The 23,384-nt window shown below is 37.5% G+C and overlaps 1 protein-coding gene across 2 annotated transcripts in view; it reads left to right on the top strand.

The window, feature by feature from the left end:
- STK39 (serine/threonine kinase 39) overlaps positions 1-23,384 on the top strand; it is a 106,078-nt gene that overhangs the window by 28,910 nt on the left and 53,784 nt on the right. For both annotated transcript variants that reach the window (XM_074829029.1, XM_074829028.1), the window contains exons 4-10: positions 548-689; positions 2,854-2,909; positions 7,768-7,877; positions 7,972-8,073; positions 8,266-8,399; positions 11,780-11,828; positions 11,935-12,000. In XM_074829029.1, coding sequence (XP_074685130.1) covers positions 548-689; positions 2,854-2,909; positions 7,768-7,877; positions 7,972-8,073; positions 8,266-8,399; positions 11,780-11,828; positions 11,935-12,000 — 659 coding nt within the window. The remainder of the gene's footprint in view (positions 1-547; positions 690-2,853; positions 2,910-7,767; positions 7,878-7,971; positions 8,074-8,265; positions 8,400-11,779; positions 11,829-11,934; positions 12,001-23,384) is intronic.

Below are 23,384 nucleotides of genomic sequence, written 5' to 3'. Positions count from 1 at the left end.
CCAGTGATTCATGACAGGAATTTACTGTGAGCTGTTGAAAAATGGTTGGATAAAAAGAAAATGTTGGTATTACATTCCTTGGAATTTACGATAACTAGTTCAATGTCAAGCTGGGTGTCACTAGAAATGTTGTCATCATTTGCAGAGAATCTCTCCTTTCAGTCTTGCAGCTGCATGTTTACTCTGTCATGAACACATGAACCATAATCTGAGCTAGATAACAAACCAAAACCTTTGCTGTACATATCTGTTTAAATGTGGGATACTCCTGGATTTTTAATAAATGGTAGTTTAGCAAGCTGTTAGCAGATCTTTCTAATGGATCCAGTGTTAACAGTATTCTTGACAAAAACCAGTGGTTTGTTTCTCATGTGAATGAGGTAGTGGTGTGCTTTATTTTGGGAGCTAGTTAGATGAGGTCTTTACACGTACATGCAAAGATTTAAATTGCAGTAGCGTAGAAAGAATGAAGAAATAAAACTTTCTCAAGAATCTGGTACAGTAATGCTTTATATACGCTTTTTTCTTTCCTGGATCTGCATTATAGGTTCAATGCTTGATATAATAAAGTATATTGTCAACAGAGGAGAGCACAAAAATGGTGTCCTTGAAGAACCCATAATAGCAACAATTCTTAAAGAAGTTTTGGAGGGCTTAGACTATCTGCACAGGAATGGGCAAATTCACAGGTAGGAGCATATACACAGTGAAGAGCATTTTCAAAGTTGTGTGTATAGTTTGTTGATACTGGTCAGCTGCAGTTGTTTGGCTAAACAAATTGTATTGCCTCTTCCATGTACTGTAAATGCGATCAGTAATTATCAAATGATAATGCTCAGGCAGATGCTGTAATCTTGACTGCAGTTTGTCACTAATAATACTTGGTACTTGCCTGGTCCTTATTGTCTGTTTCATAATTAGGATAGCTCTGTGCTGCACTAAGTATGCCAGAACTGTGGTCTATACTCCTGTGCCTGCTGGTCCTCCAAATATCTGGTCTGTGACTTGGTTATTGTGTTGCACAGTAAACCTGTAATCTTGGGCACTCAGGCACTCCTGTATAAATGTGAAATTTAATTCTTCTTGGCAATCAGTAATGTCTATTACAACTCTACAGACCTCTCTTTATGACCACAAGTGAAGCAGGGATTGGTACTGTGGAACTGCATCTTGGTGTGTATGTATCTAGTGATTGTTGTCTTCCATATAGTCTTTCTCCACTGACTTCCTCAGTGTAAATTGTGAAAATCCCCTGCGGTCTATACATACCTGCTGTAGCAACTCACAGGTTGCTTGCACTGTTTGGATGTTTTAAGTGCTCTACTCAGGGCTCCCTAATTAATTTTACTGAGGTGAATTTGCCTTTTAAAGGAAGGTACCTACAACAGGCTCTCTGTCTGTTTCAAGCATTAACCTTTTATAAGGTAATTTTTTAAACAAAACCCAGATTTGCTGCAGACAGAACTCTTGAGAATGGAGGTAGTGCAGATGTAACACAGTAACTGTTCCTTATGTGTACTTCTTATGTGTCATCTTCTAAATGAACTGCCTCTGATACAAATCAAGAACTATATCCTCCTTTTGCAGAGAGAAAATTGAGATAAATGGAGAAATAAAGAACAATTATCTTGACTTCTGGTCTGGAATGCCAAAGACTTGCCTCAAACCTTAATTCATTGTCTTCTATTAAGCTGATACTGTTGCGGAAGGAACACTCATTAGCTTTTAAGGATAACAGGACCCTTTGAGGATGGATTTGGGAATTCCCTTTGCCTATTCTTGAAGGACCTTAAAAAAGATAAAAAGAGAGATCTCTGTTACATCTGAGATTTCTTCTTTTTCATAACATCTAGTTTGTAAACTGTGCAGTACCACAGAAGACCTGTTCAAGACAATACAGTGTGTGTTTCTTTTCCCATGTATGTTGTAGGTCAAAGCTGTGGTAGTTCAGGGAATGCTGTGTCAGGTGGTATTTGCCAGTTAGAGATGTTTCCAATTGTTCAGGGATTTTGTTCTGTTGTTTCAGTGCATTCTTGTTTATGTATCAGGAAACAGGTTATGTTAACTTTCAGTAGCAATGTATTAGTTATTTTCAGTAAATCTTGGAAAGATTGATTAGCTCAAATTCTTAATGTTTGTTATATATTCTGTATGAAAGATTTATCCTATACATTAAGAATGGGATGCACATTTCCATAAAAAAAGCCCCCGGCAAAACAGCCAGAAAGGTTTCTTCTTAACGTTATGTGTGAATAGTGTGTTAAATGGATATAGTTGACTGTTAAGCGGAGGCTGAATTTTTGACAGATTCAGTGTCAAGTAACTTTTCATCATGGTACCCTATAGCAAAACATGGTTGCTATTCCTGAGCTTTAATAGCTTCATTGAGTAGAAATCTACAGTATTATTTACCTTTCTTGAAGATGGGTCTGTTCTCTGAAGAGATTAAAGAGAACTTTTTTTCAACTCCTTCATTAGTGGTGCAGTTGGATGTGAGCATTAATTCTTGCTTTAAAGCTCTGAAAGCTCACAGTTTGTGAGATAATATTTATAAAAGGTGGTAAAACAGACTTTGGACCTAAATATTTCTGTTCTCAAACTCTACCCCTGAAGAATTCTGCACATTTTATGCCAAAGCTGAATTTGGGTCTTTTTATATGAGAGAGTTTGTGAGAGTTTGAGTTCTGCAATGGTTTTATTGTAAATTAGTTACATTTTATACGTCAGTTCCTGTTTCTGTCTTTTAAACTTTGAAATGCTATCTCGTGAAACTGATTAGTATGCAATATTTATTTGTTTACATAAAATGTGCACATATGTACTTTCATACTAACCTCTGTTTGTGCATTCTAGAGATTTGAAGGCTGGCAACATTCTTCTGGGTGAAGATGGCTCTGTACAAATAGCAGGTAATGGCAGTTGTAGAGTAATGGCTAAATAAAAGAAAAAGGTAATTGCAGCTGCATTAGGAGCAACAGATACAAGTTCTTTTGTTGGCTTTTAACTGTTGCTTTTGGAATGCTGTGGCTTCAAGTTACCGAGTTTCAGATTTCAGGACTCTTGGTTAATGATACATGAGTTAAAAATTATTCAGTATTTCTCTATGTCCCATCAAATATATAAGGAAACTTTTTAACGTCGTCTAAATGTTTCCTTTTGAATCACCCATGTACCTTAAACAGCTTGCAAATGGTAGCAACTCATATTTCTGTTCAAGATTATTTCATTTATTTCTGCAAGTAATTGTAATAGTTCTTGGTGATTCAAAAATCTGTATGTGCTGCCCTTCATGAGGACCTTGGGTATAACTTAACTAGTCACAGAGATGCATGAGATACATCTCACTGAGAATTATTTTTGGTGTTTCTGCCATTTGTCTTGCAATGGTATTGGTTGGATACAGTTTAACATCTTAAATACTCTCTGAATGTATCTATATGCTTCCTGAGTGATAGTCTGTAAGAATCAAATTATTTGGTCTTCATAAGAGCTTAAGTACTGAACAAGACATCATATACCATCTCTCAAGTTAGTATCAAGTATCAGGAAAATAGAGTGAGCACGTGGTGATACCTCCCCCCACCTCCCAGCATATTTCCAGGCCTTTCAGATTATAGCTGGTGGCCCAGTGGTGAAAGCTTTGTGTTTAGTAGCCCTCAGTAATAAAAATGGCTATAGCCAGAAGTTCTTTTTTATGTAAACAATGCTTTCAGAGTACTGTGTAGATGTATATTTTGAAGGCTTTAATATGCCAGTGTCTGAAGTCTGTGAAACTGGATGGAAGAAGATTGGCTGGCAGGTGAACCATTTACTAATTGGAGCAATTTTAAGTCTTCTGTTTTGAGTTCAAGACTTCTTCAATTGGTAGTCAATTTTACAGACTTGAATTTTAATAAGATACTTAATATTTATTTATTCACTTGATTATACCCTATAGTTGTCTTCATTTTGTATAGTGCTTGAGATACCTGCTGAGATTCTAGGTCTGTGTTGTTCAAATATTTTTTAGATCTTTTTATATTGTAAAGGAGTAGATGTCCAGCCAACCAACTTAATTAAAAGTGATAATAACTAAAAAGTTGAAAGATAAAATCTCATGAGCCATCTGAAATAAATCTGTTGACTTTAGATTATTATTTTCACACATAATCAAATCTATTCTCCCAGTAATCAGATAACATTCAAACAACACCCTTATTTATATTTTTCTAGGTCAACTCCAGGGCTTGATTTCTTGACCTTTTCCTCCTTTTTGCTGAGGGCATCTTAGTGAGTAAGGCTTTGATCGTGCTGCTAGGTTATTCAGTGCATGTGGGAGTGAGGAAGTTCAGTGGCTGAATAGATATGTGGAAAGTGTCTTTTCTGCGATGCATTATTTCAATACCAGGTTATTTCTGATCTTCAGGTGAAAAGTACAGCAGTGTCAAACTTGTTTCTTTGTTGGTGTGGGTATGTTCTGTTTGGGACAGCTGAACATTGCACATTAACAGAAATCCAATTTTGAATGTCAGAGAGGCTGGAATTCATCCTTTTTACAACTTTTTGCCTTGACAAAGTAAAATCTCTTTTCATCTTTGGAGAACAGATACCTGATCATTTTGCTTCTTCTAAGTTAGAAGAACTTAGATTCTTTTGACTCCTCATTCTCCTGCACCCCAAGCTTCTATAATGAAAAGATGTATCCATAGCACACGCTGCTAATAAATATCAGGTGTAATATTTGAGGACACAATTGTCCATTAGCATTTCTGGGTTCTAAGGGGCTGTGGCTCACAAATGAAGCTCAGTCCAGTGTTTCTCTGGTAAAAGATTTTGTGCAGATATAGAAGAGTGTAGTTTCTTCAAAGAATTAGGATAGCTCTACAGAGACCTCTGATTATGGACCTTGGAGGTTCTGCACAGAGAATCTGATCAGTCTTTGGTGGGAAAGAGGAAAATACACATCATTTTGTTTTGTTTTATTTGGGGAAACTTATTTTTAACAGAGCAGGAAACTTTGGACTTACAAATACAGTCTTAAATAGTCACTGCAGTTCCTCAGCTCCAACATTCTTAAAACTATTAGGATTGTAACATCTGGTGCTTTGGACAAACAAGATGGTTGGTACTTCATTAGGGTTTCAGCCTTCTATGTCTGAATTGACTGGCGAAGGTCAAAATATCAAAGAAACCAGTAAAGGAACAGATAGGTGAGGTAGGGTGAGTAGCATATTGCAAAGAGCAATCATACAGAAATTGTTGGAAGTGTTGAATGTGGGGCTGTATGATGCATTTGGTCCATATAAGAAATGACAGTTTAAATAAAAGTTTCAGAAAAGGAACATGCATTGAGGAGTCTAGGCAGAAGATCTTGCTCTTCGGTTTTGTGCATAGGTGGCTGTGTGAAATTACCTGTTGCACCAGTGGTTCTCGGGGTGTTCACTTCCATGGTAATCTATACCCACAGAAATGTTTGGAAAAGATTTGGTTAAAAATAGGCAGAGCTTATGTCTCAGGTACTCAAGCCGGATGGAGGAGAAAGCTTTATCAGGGACAGTTGTTTGGCAGCCCAAGCTTTCCTTGGCCAGCCCCATTCTCACAGGAGCTTGCTGCTTTATTTCTCTTTCAGTCTTAACTGTAGCCCTACACATGACCTTGTCCGAGCCTTAGGCTAAAGTCTACAGCCACTGTCAAGGTAAGAAATGTAGGGAAGAAATGTTTTTGCAGCCTGTGCCTTTCCTTAGTGGGGTCCTTGCAGCCCAGCTCCCTTGGAGGCCATAGACTTTGTCTCAGCCTTCCGCCTAACACTAACTCTGGATGTTGGCCTTGGCTGAGTCTTGGCCAAGTGCCCAGCCTTGGCTGAGGTAAAAAATATGTTAGGGAATAAGTGATTTGTAGGCTGTGCTTATTTGGGCAGCTCTTTTTCCTTTAATTTCAGAATGCTTTATTAATACAGTTAAATCAGGGCTTTTCGTTAAATTCGTTTTTTCTTTGGTATTAGCTGTGACTTTTTGTGCCTAACACTGTTGAATTGTTCAGCTCTTTCCTTGTAATACATTTCCCTTTCCTCTTTATGTAACTTGTTCTCAAGAATACTTGTCTCCTCTGTGATAGGAAGCTTACCACTGTAGGTCATGTCTTTTCTTAACTGGTATTTGTGAAAGCTATATCTGGGATGGGAAATTAATGTCTTGTTTTTATTGAGTAGCTATCAAAGTGCTCTTTCTGTCTGTAAACATACAACGGTGTCTGACTAGTATTACAGTGAAATGTTCACTTGACTTAATTAAATACTCATCACATCTTTCTCAGTGAGGTGTTGCCATATTTCATTCTGAAGCTTTTGCAAGAAGAGATTTTTACTTAGTTTTTGAGTTTTTTGGGTTTTTTCATTGTCCTCCCTCACCCATTTATATTTATTGATTGTTGTCCTTTTAAAAATTAAATGTTATGTTAATAGGGAAAAACAGCAGTAGGGGAGAAAAGGTTAAGTCAGGGTTTTACCTGTGTATCGCAGTTCCTGGAAGGAACTGTAAACAATTGTCCAATACAAACTATTTGTCTTTGATACTGAAAGGACTTAAGTTATTTGCCATACCTTTCCTTTATTTATGCATTTATTTATTTATTTTTCATTTCTGCCTATCCAGCCTCTCCTTATATGCAATAGTTCCTCTTCAGAAAACTCACTAATACCAGCATTGATTTTTAGGACATTAAAAACTTAGAAGCAGGTGTGTCTGAGGCTGTTCATGCTTTTCAGAAATGCAAACAAAACCTGTCTATTCTATAACTTACAGATTTAGGGAAAAAAAAAAAGGGTTTTTATTCATCAGGCAAGCTGCAGGGAAAATTAGAGAATATTGCTTGAAGCTTGCTTCTTACTTGTCTACTATATTTCTGTGTATTTGAGTGACATAGAAGAGGTCCAGAATTTGAGTCTGTGATGCTTAACAGTTGTTTAGTGGAAAGTAGTGGTAAAACTACATTTTCTGTAGTTACTGATATTTTTTTTTTCAATGTTAAAATCAGGGTACAATAGGAAAACAATAGGAAAATAAAAATTGCAGTAGGTCTATAGTAAACTACTTGATTTTAGAATACCTGGATTGTAAATAGCACAGTCTAAAATACTCTTTATTCAAAATGACAGTATTTCTCCATATGTTGGTAATCTGCTCTTCTTTCTTCCATTTATCCCGTACCTCTCCCGTACAGCTGTCATTGCCATAGTAACAGGTTAACAGAACACTAAGGTTTTTTGCTACTCTGGAATTTGGAAAAAACTATTCATGTCAGGGTCTACTATTAAATATATATTGTTGATCACTTTGCTGATTATCTTTGACTTGTCAAATATCCATAATTATTTAAATTGTATATTGTATTCCCTCTTGTTCAAATTGCATTCAAATTTAGTAGCTATACATGCAGAAGTAGCTCCTTATCTTTGAACAACAGCAGATGCAAACCTTTCAAACCTTGGCTCAAAGTGCCTATTTGAAAACCTTAAGTGACAGACATACTGGAGTCCTTTGTAACCTTATTCAGGAAGACACGTACTAAGGAGTTAAACTTCAGGGTGTCCTAGTGCAGATCTCAGAGATAAAACTATACTATCTATTCCGTAGCATTTCAAGAACAGTGTGTCATGAAGCAAAGGGAAGCTCTGCAATGGAGAGTTTCTATAAGCAGAGTTTTATGAACTGATTTCATTTCTAAAATGTAAAGCTTTTGCTTTATTATTGGTAGTTTAACAGATTTTGACTTTTTTTTCCCTCTTCCCAGATTTTGGTGTTAGTGCATTTTTAGCAACAGGAGGTGATGTTACTCGTAACAAAGTAAGGAAAACATTCGTTGGTACTCCATGTTGGATGGCCCCTGAAGTAATGGAGCAGGTATTCCTAATGTTAATAAAGTAATATTTTAAGTCTTTGATTTTTGGAACTTCAGACATCACCACCTTGTTTTTCCTTTCTGGTTCTATTCCAGGTGCGAGGTTATGACTTCAAGGCTGATATGTGGAGTTTTGGGATAACAGCCATTGAGTTAGCAACAGGAGCAGCACCTTATCACAAATACCCTCCTATGAAAGTAACAATCTCTTTATATTACTTAATGCTGTTAACTGTATTGTTAATGCTGCTAGATAGTTAGCATGACTTCATTTTCAATAGCAACTCAAGATATCTAAATATATGTATTCTGTGGAATATTTACTCTTTAAATTTCTACACGTTTTGAACTGATTTTGCTTACACTACCTCTTTTTTGGGTTTACTGCAGGTGCTAATGCTGACGCTTCAAAATGACCCTCCCACTTTAGAGACAGGTGTAGAGGACAAGGAGATGATGAAAAAGTATGGCAAATCCTTTAGAAAACTAATTTCATTATGCCTTCAGAAAGATCCTTCCAAAAGGTAGGTCATTATAGCTGTGTGCAGTGAAATTGATTTTTTTTAAATACACAGACTGCTTAAAGTTCTGCTGTTTAAACATGATCTTTAAGTGTATGATTTGAATTTTGTAAATAGCAGCCTTCAGTCATCTTCATCTGGGGAGAAGAAATTGCTGCTTAATTGTCACAGAAGTTTTCTTCTTCAGGGTTGTTAACCTAGTTTATTTATACTTAAATATACTGTTGAATTAAACTCTGATCAAACAAAAGTCCTTGCTTTACATCTTAATTTCTCATCTGAGGCAAGATACAAATCTTGATATTGTGCATAAGTCTAACAAGACTGTTCAGATTGATCAGGCAGAACTGTTGGTAACCAAACATATCAGTCTCTTGGCCTTTAAAATAAATTAAAAATACATAAATAATTTTGTGTTAATTTTTTCTCTTTTTGTGACATAAGCTTAGTATTACCTTTAACTTGGATATTTCCAGAGAAGATTACTTATTAGGTATTTATTTTTTACTCTAAAGTTAGATGCTCCAGATGTTCAGAGTTTCCCTCATAATTATGAAGGCAATTGCATGTCATAGTATCTTTGTAATTTGTTCTTTCTTGCTATGTTTTGTGAATGAGCTAGCCAAGGTGATGAAAATGTTAAACATCTATTTCAAAACTATTGCTGAGCTCCCAAGTTCCTGGAACAATTAATTTATTTATCCTTTATTCATTTTTATGCAGACCCATTTTTGTAGGTTTCTTTTGCTGAAGAGTTGGAGGAAGCACATTTTAATATTGTTTCCTATGGGTATTTAATATATCACTTTTTTGAAGAGTTTCAGAGCCGGTATTTCTAGGAAGAAAAGATTGTTCTGAGACAGCAATCCTGATTGAGTGCTGTGTGGGTCTTTTATGGTGTGTACTTTTCACTGATGTTACGCTAGCTTACGTCCAGGATATTGTTGTAGGGAGTCAAGTCAAAAAGGTGACAGCAGCAACACTAGAGAACAAGTATAATTATGAAAAAAGATTGTGGCAACATCTTTATTCTTGAAATCTTTCAAATTCTTTTTTTTCACTGAAGGGTCACTTGCGTACTGTTTTCAGATTCCCAAACCCCTTACAGTTGGTGGTCTTGGTAGCAAGTCCTGATGCTTTCTTTAAGCTTAGCACTGCAGTTTGGCTGCTTACAGATAAGAATGAAATGTGTTCTGGATAATCAGGCTTCTTTTAGTTTCCAGTGTCAAGCAATTTTCAGGGCAGGATTAAATTGATGTGAAAACATGAGAAGTAAATAATTTAAATGGTTTTCCTTCTCTCCTTGAATACATAATGCTGTTACCCGATCTGTAGTTATGACATCAGTGTTGAAACATTAGTGTTTAAACAAATTATGCTAATTTATTGCGCTGATATTTAAACACGTGCAATATCTTCATGCTCAAAATTGCCTTGAATCGAACAATTAGAACAGCAGATAGGTGATTAGATCTGTGGGCCAGTTACTCAAACCAAGGAGCAGTTGTCTGTATATTGTGGGGTCATCGCTATTTTTTTATGTTTCTCCCAAGCCAGGATTTATTTTTGCACAGAGATGCCTCCATAGTCATCATGTCAGTGGCGGGAGAAGTGCCTGCTCTTCGTGGCAGATTTTAAGACTGGCATTGCACTGTTGTTGTCTCAGACCGTGATGTTTTTCTTTTGGGAATCTGTGTGTGGGTGTTTCTCTTTCTCCCCAGTGTCAAGGATGCTGCTTACAGCCCTCAGCTGCAGTTCACTGCCACAGCCTGTGTGGAAAACAGGCCCAGAAAACATGTCCAGACCAGTTCAGAAGTGTCTGGCGTAATTAATGGTAGAGGAATGGAGGACATTAGTTTGGATAAAACTTTACTAATAATCTGGCTTTTAACTGTGCATATCCCTGTTAAGAGATGTGATGGTACTGGATCACTGAAACTTGTCTTAAAGTTAAGAGGTAATTTGAGATAGAACTTTAAAGCTTTGACACAGAAATGGATTCTATTTATTTATTTATTTTAAAATGTTCCCCTTCCTTTTTGCTCATCCAAGGTTTATGTGTGAACTACTGCTAAGCCTAGTGGAGTCTACAGTACCACTAATAATAACACCTTTATTGTAGAGTTTGGTGCTTTGGAGGGGAAGAAAAATAAGTGCTCTATGGAATTACTGTCTGTGTCTAAATTGGATGCTTTTTGTTGATGTCAGGAGTTGTTTCATTATTTCTAGTGGGAGTGAACTGATATGTGCATACACGCTACTTACTACTCCACTTACTCTTCAGATGTGTCCTCAGAGAAATGAAGTAGTTCAGATTTGGGTTGGGGTTTTTTTTTTGAGACTGAAATTTTCCAAATTGAAGCTTTCCACTGTCTTATCTAGTTTGTGCTATATCCAATCTCTTGCTTTAATTCAAATGGAAAACTATAGCAAATGTTGCTTCTGTTCATTTGGAAATGATGAATCTTGGATTCATTGGCTTCAGTAAATTTAGCCATGTCAGAATTAGTCTTGGATAGTGGTATGGGCTTATAATGGAAAGGATGAAAAGAACCTGGAGGATTTTATTTCATCCCAAGAGATGCTTTGCTTTTTCTCCAGAGACTGCTTCAGTACCAGAGTCTGGCTTTGGCTAGATAAGTAGCTTTTTAGATCCCTGAAGCTAGGGGAGACAAATCCTGCTGTTGGAATAACTTCAGTAGCTGTGAGATTGTGATTATCTGTTGAAAACATCAAAAATACAAACTTGATGATGATGGGAAGAAAGAGACTTGAACAGAACTGCAAGTAAAAGTGAAATGTCTAGGTTTTGACCTCACAACTGTTGCTTTGATTTTTATTTGTCCATTTGGTTGCAAGATGCTCCTGATGACTCTTGTTTTTGGTTTATGCATCATGTTAATTGTATCACTATAATCTCTTGTGAACACCTGCTGACATCAGTGAAGTAAAAGAATGCCAGTAGCAGGTATTGATGCTACTGTTTGGAAACTGTAATTATTCTTTTATTGCTGTGGAGCAAAGTTCAGTTGCATTCATAGAGTCACTTGGGGAAGAACATGATACCTGACTCTTTTTGCTGTTTGTTTTAAGGGTAAAATGCATTTGTGTTGAAAGAAAAAGGGGGGGAAAATTGGCAACTTAGAGACTGATTTTTTTTCTTTTTTTTTTTTTTTTTGTATTTTTGCTGTAGAGAGGCTTAATTTTTTCATGTGTGGTAAGTGAGTACGTGTGAATTAATTCCGTAGCTATTATCATTCATTCCCCATTCATACAGTACTAATTCAAAAGTATTAGAGACGTACCATTTAACTAACGTCTTGTACTGTATTCACTGAGAGGGGATCTTTGTTTTCTGTTCTAATTTATTATTGATCTTTCAGGCCCACAGCAGCAGAACTTTTAAAATGCAAATTTTTCCAGAAAGCCAAGGTAAAACGTTTAACCCTATGAGTAAATTTTGCTCTGCCTTAAAATCTACATGAAATTCCTTCTTTCCTTGTATTGATTTTTAACTTACCAAATGTTGGTTTTGCAGAATAGAGAATACCTGATTGAAAAGCTTCTCACTAGAACGCCTAATATAGCACAAAGAGCAAAAAAGGTGAGTGTATTCAGATCTTTTTCATGACTGGTATGCAAGACAAAGCAGGGACTGTTCAGTTGCCTTATATTTTCATTGAATGTCTAAGCCATTCTCTTATGCAGCCCTTCAAAGATGGTGACTGTTGAATGAATGGTTTCTGCAGCCTATCTTTCTCCAGGAAGCCTTAGGGCATTTTGACTTCCTTTCTGGCTTTGCCAAAATGATACATGGTATTTGTCATCATACATGATGCAGTTTTTTCCCACTCCTTTTTTAGAAAGCTACAGGTGAAATGGTTGTGCAAATAAAAAGTGACCTGCGAGCATATAGGTTGATAAACCGCAGGATTCATATCTTCATTGATCACCTCGAGAAGGTGAAGATACTATAAATGGTACTTATTGAGGACTATCCGGTTCTCTGGGTTATTTCAAATGTGACGTCCAAATGCATGGAAGTTGGGTCCAAACTCTGCAAGAGTGCTGCTGAGTTATTCAGACCAGTGGAGCCTCATCCCACAGGTGATAAGAGTTAAACCCACAGCTGGGGCATATGCTGGTGTTTCTGTGGTGTCTTTGGCACTTGGGTAATGAGCTTACCAGGTGATGTGCAGCAGAACTAAAAAAAATAAAATTCTTAATAGACTTAACAGGTAAGTATTTTAAAACTTAAGTATGAAGCAAGCTATTGTTCACAAGAGCTAATAAACAGGAATGAATGTAGACTCCTGCTTATTGTGTGTGAGAAATTGTGTAACTCCCTTTCTGTGGTGACTTAACTCACTATGTCTCTTCAATATGAGGAACCTGGTTGGAGATTGCTGAGCCTCTGCAGGTGTCAGGGTAGTGTGCTGAGTCCAGCTTTCTAAAAGCATGCTTTCTGGGAGGATGTTTTGGGGACCGTGCTTCAGGAAAGGAACTGTCTTTATTGGCCATCAGTTAGGCTTCAGTTACCTGGACTGGCACTTGTAATATTTTCTGTTGTTTTTGTGAGTATCAGTTTGGCCACTGAAATGTTCCTACATCTGGTGGCTTTATACTTGGAAGAGACTGTCCACAAGATCTGAATGCTTTAAGTTCCTTCTAATCTTCTTTTAGATGGAAGTAATTTGGGAAATCAGTGGCAATGATGGAGCTTTGGGAGAGGTTGGAGTAAAAACCTGGAATAAAAGGGCTCGTAGAAGGGGTAGCGTGTGGAGCAGGTTAGCGTCTGCAAGGTGCAGAGGAAAGGTAGGAGTAATTCAGTTATTTGGCCATGTGGTGGCAGCAATGCCCACATAAAAAAATTGTCTAAGGCGGGGCAGAGACTCTAAGTCGTTTGTTTTCCGTTTCACATCTTGGGCCCTAGAGGAGTAATGTAGACATGTTCCAGTACCAGCTAGGTTCTGAGAAAGCATGTGCCTCATGAGATTAGCCTCCCAGCTGTGTCCTCGGGTCAACTTTAGGTACTGCATGTTAACTCATATATACATGTACATATACTTATTTCTTTAATAACTTAGCATCTGGAATTGCAAAATAAATGCGGGGTAGCCTCCCATACACCATCAAAAATAGTTTTCTGAATGACTTTTTAGACAATTCTTTCTAATTTGGAAGATGAGTGATGCTTAAGAAATCGAAGCTGTACGGTGCTAGAGGCAATAGGTCTTTTAATTACAGCATAAATGGAAAAAATATTTAGGTTTTAGCTAGTGAAGATGCTAAATCATTCATATTTTAAAAGGACACAATATTAAAATTCATTAGGGATTTAAAATTTAATTCACTTGTTACAACTTTGCATGTAGCTGTTGTTATAAGATACCATAAAATATAAATATATTTTAATATTAAAACTGGGTTTTCTTTTAAAAAAGCTTGTGTGAGTAGAGTTTGGTTGCTCAAACATGAACATGTAAAATGTCTAAGAGGTCACTCTTGGAAGAAGTAACTCCTGTAATGGAAAAAAGAATGTCACTAGAGCAACAGATGGGAAGGAGCTGGTGTCATCACTGCTTAAATTATCTTCTGGAGCACTTGGTGTGAAATGCCTATAACTAATGATCTGTAACACCGCTGCTAGCACAGATGTCCAATCTGTAATGCAGTAATTTAATTTTTCTTGCATTTACCACATGTATAATTACTTTGCCTTGTTGCCCAGAGATCTAGCCTTAGTTTAGTTTTAACTTTAAATTCTTTTCTCTTTACATAGTGTCCTCATGTTTTGCTTCTGCCTTTAAGGTTATACCTGGCAACTATTTTGACTAAATATGAGTTCAGGTCTGTTTGTGAAATCCTGAAGGGAGGTTCACATGGTCTTGTATGTGTGAGGAAAACATTTGATCCTGTAAAGCTGTGTCCTGTTTTAAAACCCAATTTGATAATTAAACAACACCTACATTCTGTGTTTAAAATACTGTTTAATATCAGAGTTACGCACTACATCTTTGTGCACATATTTTCCCTGTCCTAGTGTTTCTTTATTTGTTTTCAATTCTGCTAATTTTGAAATGATGCCCTTCTTGACCCTATCCTAGTAGTTAAGGATAACTCTGAAACACTTCTGGAATTGACTTGCCCAATAGGAACATGTCTGGCCTCTTCCTGTGCAGAACCTGCTTAGAGATATACTGGTACTGATCCACAGAAATCAGTGTTACACCATGCAACTTCTTCCTGGCAATTCTGGGTTTCATTAATGTGACCTCTCATTTGTGAGAGCATTTCTGGTGTCAGGAAGAACTGGAAAAAAGGCTGTGGTGAATGGTCCAAGCTCAGTGTGGTATGGTAAGCAGGGATGTGCTCTGAGGCTGCACTTTTGTCATTGATAGAAATGTGGAAGCCCTGCTTGCAGCCTCTGCCTTGTTAGGTGGTGTGATGGTAGAGCAGCCTGCCCTGTTCTGCTTGGATGAGGTCTGTGTATACAACAGTTTAGCAAGAGTTTGGATACGCTACTTATTAACACATGTTGAAGTAGTTTTAATTTTAAACTGAATACTAAGTCATTTCATTTGTGATTAGAATTGCCATATTGGAATAGAGAAAATTGGAAACAGCTTCCAGTTCCACAGTCAGTTTTGCAATCTTGTCACACGAAAAAATTAATTATAACTGTAAGTACTCTGTATGCCCAAAGGCCCTGGGTCAATTTTGTGGTTTTATAATCCTGTTTCTTTAATTTTGAAAATCTCCTGCATGACTGCCACTTCTATGAAGTGAACAGGGAAAAACACGTATCTGCATTTCATTTTATTGCTGTCTGAAGTGCTGCTAGTAAAAAAAAAAAAAAAAATCTGAGTAATAATTGGGCTTGAATTCTATTTTTGGGAAGGTGGTATTGCTCTGCACTGTTAATAGAAGCTCTTTAGAGCTTAGAGTTGTAAGTTACTGGGAAAAACCTGTGACAGTGTAAAGAGATGATTAGGGTGAGTAATACCAGTTTTTATTAAGCCCTTAGTAGAAATACCCTTACTGATGGGTTGGAATTCTACCTCTGTAGTACAGCTAATTTAGGGAAACCATCATGTTACCCTATAGAAGAAATTAACAATCCCCTGCATTTAATGAGGAAAATATCATTAGATCCTAGATTTCTTGGACACCTCTAACAGCGGCCCTCAGCAGACATACATTTCCTTGTTTCAGTAATGGATTTAATCTGATAAAAATACACCTCACCAGTGATGGGTGTTAGTGCAGTGGAACTCCAGACCTTCTGAAAAGCAGAGAGCAACATTAGTTTGAGCTCAGGTTATTTATAAAAATGTATATTCGTTGCTATGATTCTTTACATTTTAAGAAATACTTATTTCATTATGGTGATGTATAAAGAGGAGGGACAGATGCTCTACTGGAACACTTTTTCTGGAAAACAGCAGCTGAACTATTAAGTATGTATTTGGCAAGACTTTGCGTGTGGGAGGCCCCTCTATCGCAGAGGATTAATTGTTCAGTTTATCCAGAACACTGCTACAAATGAAAAAAACAGTGCAACTGTTTTTATACTGTTGGATATTACTAGAAAAAATAAAGGAGAAATTGGCATTCAGACCATGTTGGGGTTTTTTGTTTATTTTTAAGACGTCGTTCCAAGTAAAAATTAATGGAAACACTTTTTCCATAAAATGTAAATTTGACAAAAATTCACGTAATCAGAAAGTAGCGTCTGCGTTAGTGGGTAGTAGAAGTGCAAGGTCTTTTAAGGGGCAGAAACATGCAGTTGCATCAGCTTTGTTTTAACATTTCAGATAAAGAAAATATTGCCATCAGCATTTCTGCCAGGTGTACTTAAGTGCAGTTGTGCCATAAGATACAAGGAACTTCATACAGTATATGGGTTTGTCCGTCCTTTCATAGGGTGCTTTTACCATCTGTATGGAGTTCATGAGGTTGGATTTTGTGCCCTCTCAAATGGAGCTAATCTAGTACAGAATAGATGAGCTTTAAAACAAACTATGGAATAGTTGACTCGAGTGTCTTTTGTACTTCAGATGGCCATAAGCATCTCTACAGTAACTTATTACTTGTTTTGGCAGGGTTTAAAAGTTCACACGTGATTCATCTTAATCATTAAAAAATAATGCTTTCCATACTGGATAGTGCTTTCCAGTTCATGGGCTATCATGGCTCAATTTCAGAATTCATTAGTGCGGCGAATGAGTCACTGTCTCGTGTAACAACATTGATCTGCTCATTAGCTAATGTTGTTTTCGTGACCTGTTGACTTGTTCAAAAATGTCTAGGGCATGGACTAACACGAGGTTGGTGTATAATGAGACAACTTTTCTGATTAGACCGTAGCTTTAAATATTTGACATTTGTCTAAGCTCTTGAAACTTTCAGTACTGGGGGATGATTTCATTACTGTGAAATACAAGTGTAGTGTATTCTTAAAGGTGCTGTTGAAGGAGTCCTGGTTAAAGACTCAAGACAGGATAAAGGAAGTCCAGGCACGTATGATGCTGGTGGTAGATTCTTTGATTAGCAAGTAAGTCTTGTAACTAACCAGAAGATAATTCTATTTTATTGTTCTGGTTTTTAATGTTTTAGTTTTCTGTCTCCTGCTGAGAATGTGCAGGAAGGTACTGGTTTTACCTGTTTGCCTTCTGAGAAATGAAGCCTCAAACACTTCACTTGCATGACACCCAAAACCAGATTGCCTCTGTTGGATTTGAAACGGTGTTCTAAGTGAAAGAAACTCAATGGAATTAGTTGTTATTAAATCTGTTCTCGGTCTATAGGCCAAATCAGTATTTTATCAATGCAGGCAGCCACAGCTGGCTTGCTAGGGTCACCTTAGTGTCACAACACTTCCCACTGTGGTCTCTTTAGCAAGGTGGTAGAAGAAGCCTTTCTGCCTGTCTTAGTTCATAAAAGTAACGAGGAGTTCTGGGGGGATGTGGAAGTGTGTATTACTTCTGATTTTGTACGTTTTTGGGAAGTTTGTCAGGAAGATAATGCGGGGAGACAAATTCCAAAGAGGATTCGGTAAATGCAGGGTGGCTCAGAAGCAGTGTTGCCATCTGTTATCATTTGCTGAAAGACTAATGGAGTAGCTATGTTGGGAAGTCTTGCTTTTGCATGGAGAAGTTAAATCTTTAGACTTCCTAGTTCTAAAAAAAAATGAAGGGAAGAAGAAAAAAATGAGCATGGGCCCAACACTCTGCAGAAAGTGAAAAGTAAGTAAGTTTTCCTGCTTAGGCCTTGTAAAGCTTTTGGATGTACAACACAAAAAAAATCGCTTGCCATTTGTTTTGGCACTTGCCCTCCCTTCCCGCACTTGTGCTTGATGTTGGTGATATTCTTGAAGTTTGTGGGGAGAACTGCAAGGGAAGTACAGGTGAAGCAGGACATCCTTGAGATTCTGCTGCCCTGTGGCTTTATGGGGAACTTAATTTAGCTGAAAAGTGCTCTTGGCTCAAGAAATTAAAATTTTCTGGCTTTATGAAAACTTTGAGGTAGTTTAAAGCTTCCTGTTTAAATAGGAAGATGGACTGGAATAGTAATGGTATGCAGAGTCTGGTTTCTGTTTAGCACTGAAAAGCAGCTTCACGAGATTATTCAAACTGTGCATCTGCAGGTAAACGTAAAGTTGCATAGTATATGAAGTGAAAGGGGGAAAACATCAACAGGATGACAAAGATGTATGCATCCCAGCTGTGCTGTGTGGGTCATAGACAGCAGAGGGCAGCTGCATCTAACACACAGTGCAGTGAGCAGGGTTCAGTCCTTCCTGAACCGTAAAGTCACCCACGCTGGGAGAGCATTGCTTACTTAGGAGCGGCTCTAGGTCAGTGATTTTAAATGTTATGGCCTGATTGAATGCATGCTGCTTCTTGATATCTAACTAACATATAAGCACTGGGGTTTTATAAAATCGGATTTTATGAAAATCTCAGATTTCTGTTTGTTATTTTCATAGTTCGTATGTAACTTTTTGGAGAACTGCACTCAAATTTTCATTTTGATTGCCTTTATTTTAAAATGTTTTGAATAAGCTTAGGTCTCTAAAATCTGTGTGGAATTAAGAATGTATATTACAGTAATTTTTCTTATGTGCATAAATAGATGGAAACCTTGTAGAAAATAGAAAAGGAAAGAAATCAGAATTTCACCTTGAAATGGTATTTTCAAGGCTTTGAGATTGAAAGTAAGTCAAAATCATAGTAAATTCTTCTTTGAATTCTGCAGTAGTAGACTATTTTCCTAAATAATCTTCAGTGACCATATTGCTGGCAGTGAAATGATAGAATCATAGACTGGTTTGGGTTGGAAGGGACCTTCAAGATCATCTAGTTCCAACCCCCCTGCCATGGGCAGGGACACCTTCCACTAGACCAGGTTGCTCAAAGCCCCGTCCAACCTGGCCTTGAACACTGCCAGGGAGGGGGCAGCCACAGCTTCTCTGGGCAACCTGTTCCAGTGTCTCACCACCCCCACAGTGAAGAATTTCTTCCTCATATCTCATCTAAATCTTCCCTCTTTCAGTTTAAAACCATTACCCCTCATCGTATCACTATACTCCCTGATAGAGAGTCCCTCCCCATCTTTCCTGTAGCCCCCTTTAAGTACAAGGCTGCTCCCTGGAGCCTTCTCTTCTCCAGGCTGAACAACCCCAACTCTCTCAGCCTGTCCTCAGAGGGGAGGTGCTCCAGCCCCCTGATCATCTTCATGGCCTCCTCTGGACCCGCTTGATCAGGTCCATGTCCTTCTTATGTTGGGGGCCCTACAGCTGGACACAGTGCTCCAGGTGGGGTCTCACGAGAGTGGAGTAGAGGGGGAGAATCCCCTCCCTCGACCTGCTGGCCACACTTCTCTTGATGCAGCCCAGAATACCCACCTTACAATAAGTCTTCTGTTACTGGGTAATGAAAGCTCTGCATGAGGCTTTATTTGCCTTCTTTCCTTTGCCTTCTGGTCATTTTAAGTAAACAGCTTGGATGATAGAAAAGGATGGTGGAACTGGAAGATGCTATTTATAAAAGGAGCATCCAGTGATCCCTCAAACAGAAAGCCTTTTAGTAGTGATTCACCATTGTGAATCTGAGCAGCCAGGGAAGATAAAGATCCAGATCTTTAGAGCTTCAGGTTATCTTTCTTCTTCATCTTTGAGAGTATCAAGTTACTTTGCCAATTTGATGTATTTCTGATTGGCTTCCTTTGATTCCTGCAGGTACCTTCTTGGCCTTGGCACCTTAATTTAATTGGGGGCAGAGAGGGCCAGGCAGGGAAGAGAAAGAAAAGAGCCTCTCTCTGTGTGTCATGCCTGATAGCCCATTTGAGATTCCTTGGTTTTGAGGTGAAGTGTTGCTTTTGAGAAACAGTGCAACTCCTCTGCACAATTAATTGAAAACATTTTCCTCAGCACAGGTACACATTTATGCCTGAAAGGACTATTGTTAAAACGTGAATTAAAGAATTATTTGCAGTTAATAACATTCAGTAATGAAATTTATGTAGTGGAACTAATAAATGCAGAAATAACATCTGAAAACCAAAAATCATAGTGAATTAGTAAACTTGCACATTTGCCATGTTACTGGGATTTCTACAAAACACTGCAGTTTCTCAAATCAAAATCAGGTTTAAATTTTGGGCCAGAGATATGTAAAACCTCATGGTTTTGGAAAGCAGAATTAGGAGTGCAGGGAATTACCTGCACTTGTTTACAAGATATTTATGTGACAAAATAGTGTCTCTAGTTTGAGCTGCTACATTCTGCTGTTTCTAAGCAGCATTATCCTAGGAAGAGAAGACTCGATGAAAGAGTGAAAGGAGGTGGGGAATTGGTACACTGAACATCTGTACCTATTTTTCAGCATTTCCTCTAGAGATGGAGAAATGTTCTCCCTCTTCCCCTCTCCCTTCAGCTTTTAATAGCTTTGTTTTCCTCCCACTGATCGCCCATTCCATTCCATTCCATTCCATTCCATTCCATTCCATTCCATTCCATTCCATTCCATTCCATTCCATTCCATTCCATTCCATTCCTAAACTGTGAGTGTAGGTAAGATTTCATGGCAGTCTTCTGAATTGATGGCCCTGCTCTCGGATGTCACACTTATCATCATGTGAGCACGACACTGTTTGTGTTTGGCTATTAAAGCAAACCAGCATCATAAATACTTAAAGCAAATGGTCTTTTGTTTTTCTTTTTTTTTTTTTTTTAAACAGATTTCTGTTCTTTGTTGACTTGTGCTGTGTTATCCCTTAAAAAAGGGTGCTCTTCATGAACCTGTTAAGAGAGCTGAAGAAGTCCTATTCAATTCAGAATTACCAGTCTCCTTTATGCAGTACTCTTTCATGAAAGAAAACGTAATGATCTTGCATTTCTTTACTTTAAATAGGCAGTATAATTTATTCCAATAGTGAGTAGAAGTGGTAATTTAAACAAAAATGCTGAAGATTCCTGTATTTCCAATTCTTATCTAACTTTGGTGCTTTTTCAGTTTTTGCGATACTTTGTGCTGCATTAAGGAAGAAACAAGTATTTGCAAGTTTGCATCAGTGACTCGAATTTTCTATATTGACTTATTTCATTGAAGGTAATTATAAATGTTCTATAAACATGACGTTGCACACTTCAGAGCAAAGAATAAATAACTGCTTTGGAAGGATGTGCTGGATAGCTGTGAATGTATATTTTAATTCTAACAGAGGTGCAGTTTAAATTTTTGAAGAAAATTATTATGAGATCAAAACATGATTTATGAAAGCTTGAACCTGATGTAAATGAAATATTTTTTGACCATTATTCTCATGCGAAATTTTAAATGGCATAACGGTTTCTCTTAGTGTTGCCATATTTTGCAGGCACCAGTTGCATTTGACCTGGAATTGAAGAATTCAGTTGCGATTGACTTGGAGTTGAAGGATTTGATGTTCCTAGATCTTTCTAGTGGGATAACATACATATATGCAAGAATATTCTCTGCTCTTGTTTTTACTGACTCAGGATGTACCACCTGAAGTGCTAATGACATCTCTTCCCACAGAAGGGTCACCTTTGAGTACTGAGCTTCAAACCCTTCAGACTGAGACTTTAGGGCGTGGGAGATGTGTACACCAAATAATGTGTTTGCCTCCTCAGTGCTTCCCTGTGTTCTTTAGACAAAAAGTTCTGTTGTTTCACATAGGGAATATACATACCAGAAATGTCTAAAGACATTTTTCATGAACTGCAAAGCCTTAAATCATTTGTGTCCTTTCAGTCAGCAATTTGGACAAAACCTAAGCATGCTTGTACAGTGTAGAGAAGCAATAGCAATTAATTTGATGTGGAATATGAAAGGTAACTTTTGCAAACTTTCAGGGTTCAGCCTTATCTATTCTTTTCTGCATACGTGAATTTTTTCCCCCAGGTAAGTTTCTGTGTCGTGTAGTTGTGGACAGTGAAGTAGAGGACTTGAATCTCTTCATATACCACAAAAGGTGTAATGCAACAAACCTCCACAGTTCTTGCAAAGGGAAGGGTCTTATGCAGTCCTGAGTGATGACTTGCACATCTCAATTTTTATTCTGAGAAGGGAGTTTAAGATTAGTGTCTGGTCCTGAAAGGCCAGTTGCAGTTATCCCAGAACTAGTTTCTATGCCAGATTAAATTCTTGCTGTCAAAGCAGTGTCTTAGGCCTGCCTGCACTTTAAAAAAAAAAAAACCAAAAAACCAAAACAATCAAAAAACCCCCAAAAAACCCAAAACCAAACCAAAAAACCCATCTGAACAAAAAAAGTTACCAAAAAAACCAAAACCTGCCCTGTTCCTGTATATGAAACACTTAAAGTTCTGTCTAACTTCTTTTCCAAGTAGGAGGAAAAACAGCAAAAGACTAAGAGGAAGGGTTTTTTCCCATGATTATATTTGCAATATGCAGAGTGGCTTAAGAGGAAGGGATGCTAACATCAAATTGCTGTGATATCTTAACACCTTTTGGTCCTATAAAGCAGAAATGCCAGGCTGTTATTTTAGAAAGGTAGTGACACATCCCATTAATAACAATAGTCTGCATAAGTCGTGGTGAGAAAAAACAAGGTCCCCAATTGCATAAAGCACATTTGAGTTGCAGAATTTTTGTGGCTTGCATCAGAATAAAAATGAGACTTTGCATTGTAATGAACTCAGGGGAATTTAAGAATAGCCAGCAGCAAAGGGATTAAGGTGTTCACATGACCTGTGAGACTGGGTTGGATGGGGACTGCCCGCCTCTTGAGGAAGTGCCTCAGCTCTTGAACAAAAGATGGTGTGTACATGTGAGAATTCATGCTCTGTCTTGGACCTAAGAATTTTTTTTTTTTTTTTTCAAAAAGGGGATTACAGTGTAGGTGTTCTTATGCAGAAAGACTGATGTTCTTTTGCATGAATATATATATTGTAGAAAGTGACTTCTCCATGGTTTGCTTTTTACCTCAAGTGTTAAGATGTGATTAAATGTGTAACTGTTTTAAGCAAAAGGCTTGTGCCATGATTGGATAAGTGTGATAATATGCTGATTTCCTTCATTGCATTGGGATGCAAATAAATGCATAGGGGTGGGGATTGAAATTTGCTTTTGTATTTTAGGAAACATTTAGGAAAGGTTTGCAAGATGGCTAAAGGTAAAAATTATACAATCTGATTGCTCTACAGGCTTAAGATGTGTGTGGAAAAAAACTGGTCTGGGGTTTTTTTGAGAGAAAAATACACAGAGCAAAATGTGCTAAAACCAAAACTGTGTTCAATAACATCCTATTTCTCATTATCGTTCTTCATATAAAAAAACTGGCATGGTAACTGGCATTATAAATACATCTCATGAAGTTATATGAGAAGTGAAGCTTTTAGGACTTCTGATTAAGAACAAAAAGATGGAAAAGAAAAAAAAAAGGGAAGGGGGAGGATGTTGGGGATCCAGAAAACCTCACCTTATCAATTACCAAGTGATA

This window comes from Strix aluco, chromosome 6, assembly GCF_031877795.1.
Source record: "Strix aluco isolate bStrAlu1 chromosome 6, bStrAlu1.hap1, whole genome shotgun sequence".
Classification (NCBI taxonomy): domain Eukaryota; kingdom Metazoa; phylum Chordata; class Aves; order Strigiformes; family Strigidae; genus Strix; species Strix aluco.
Note: the sequence above shows the minus strand (reverse complement) of the source record. Positions and strands in the feature narration are given on the sequence as shown.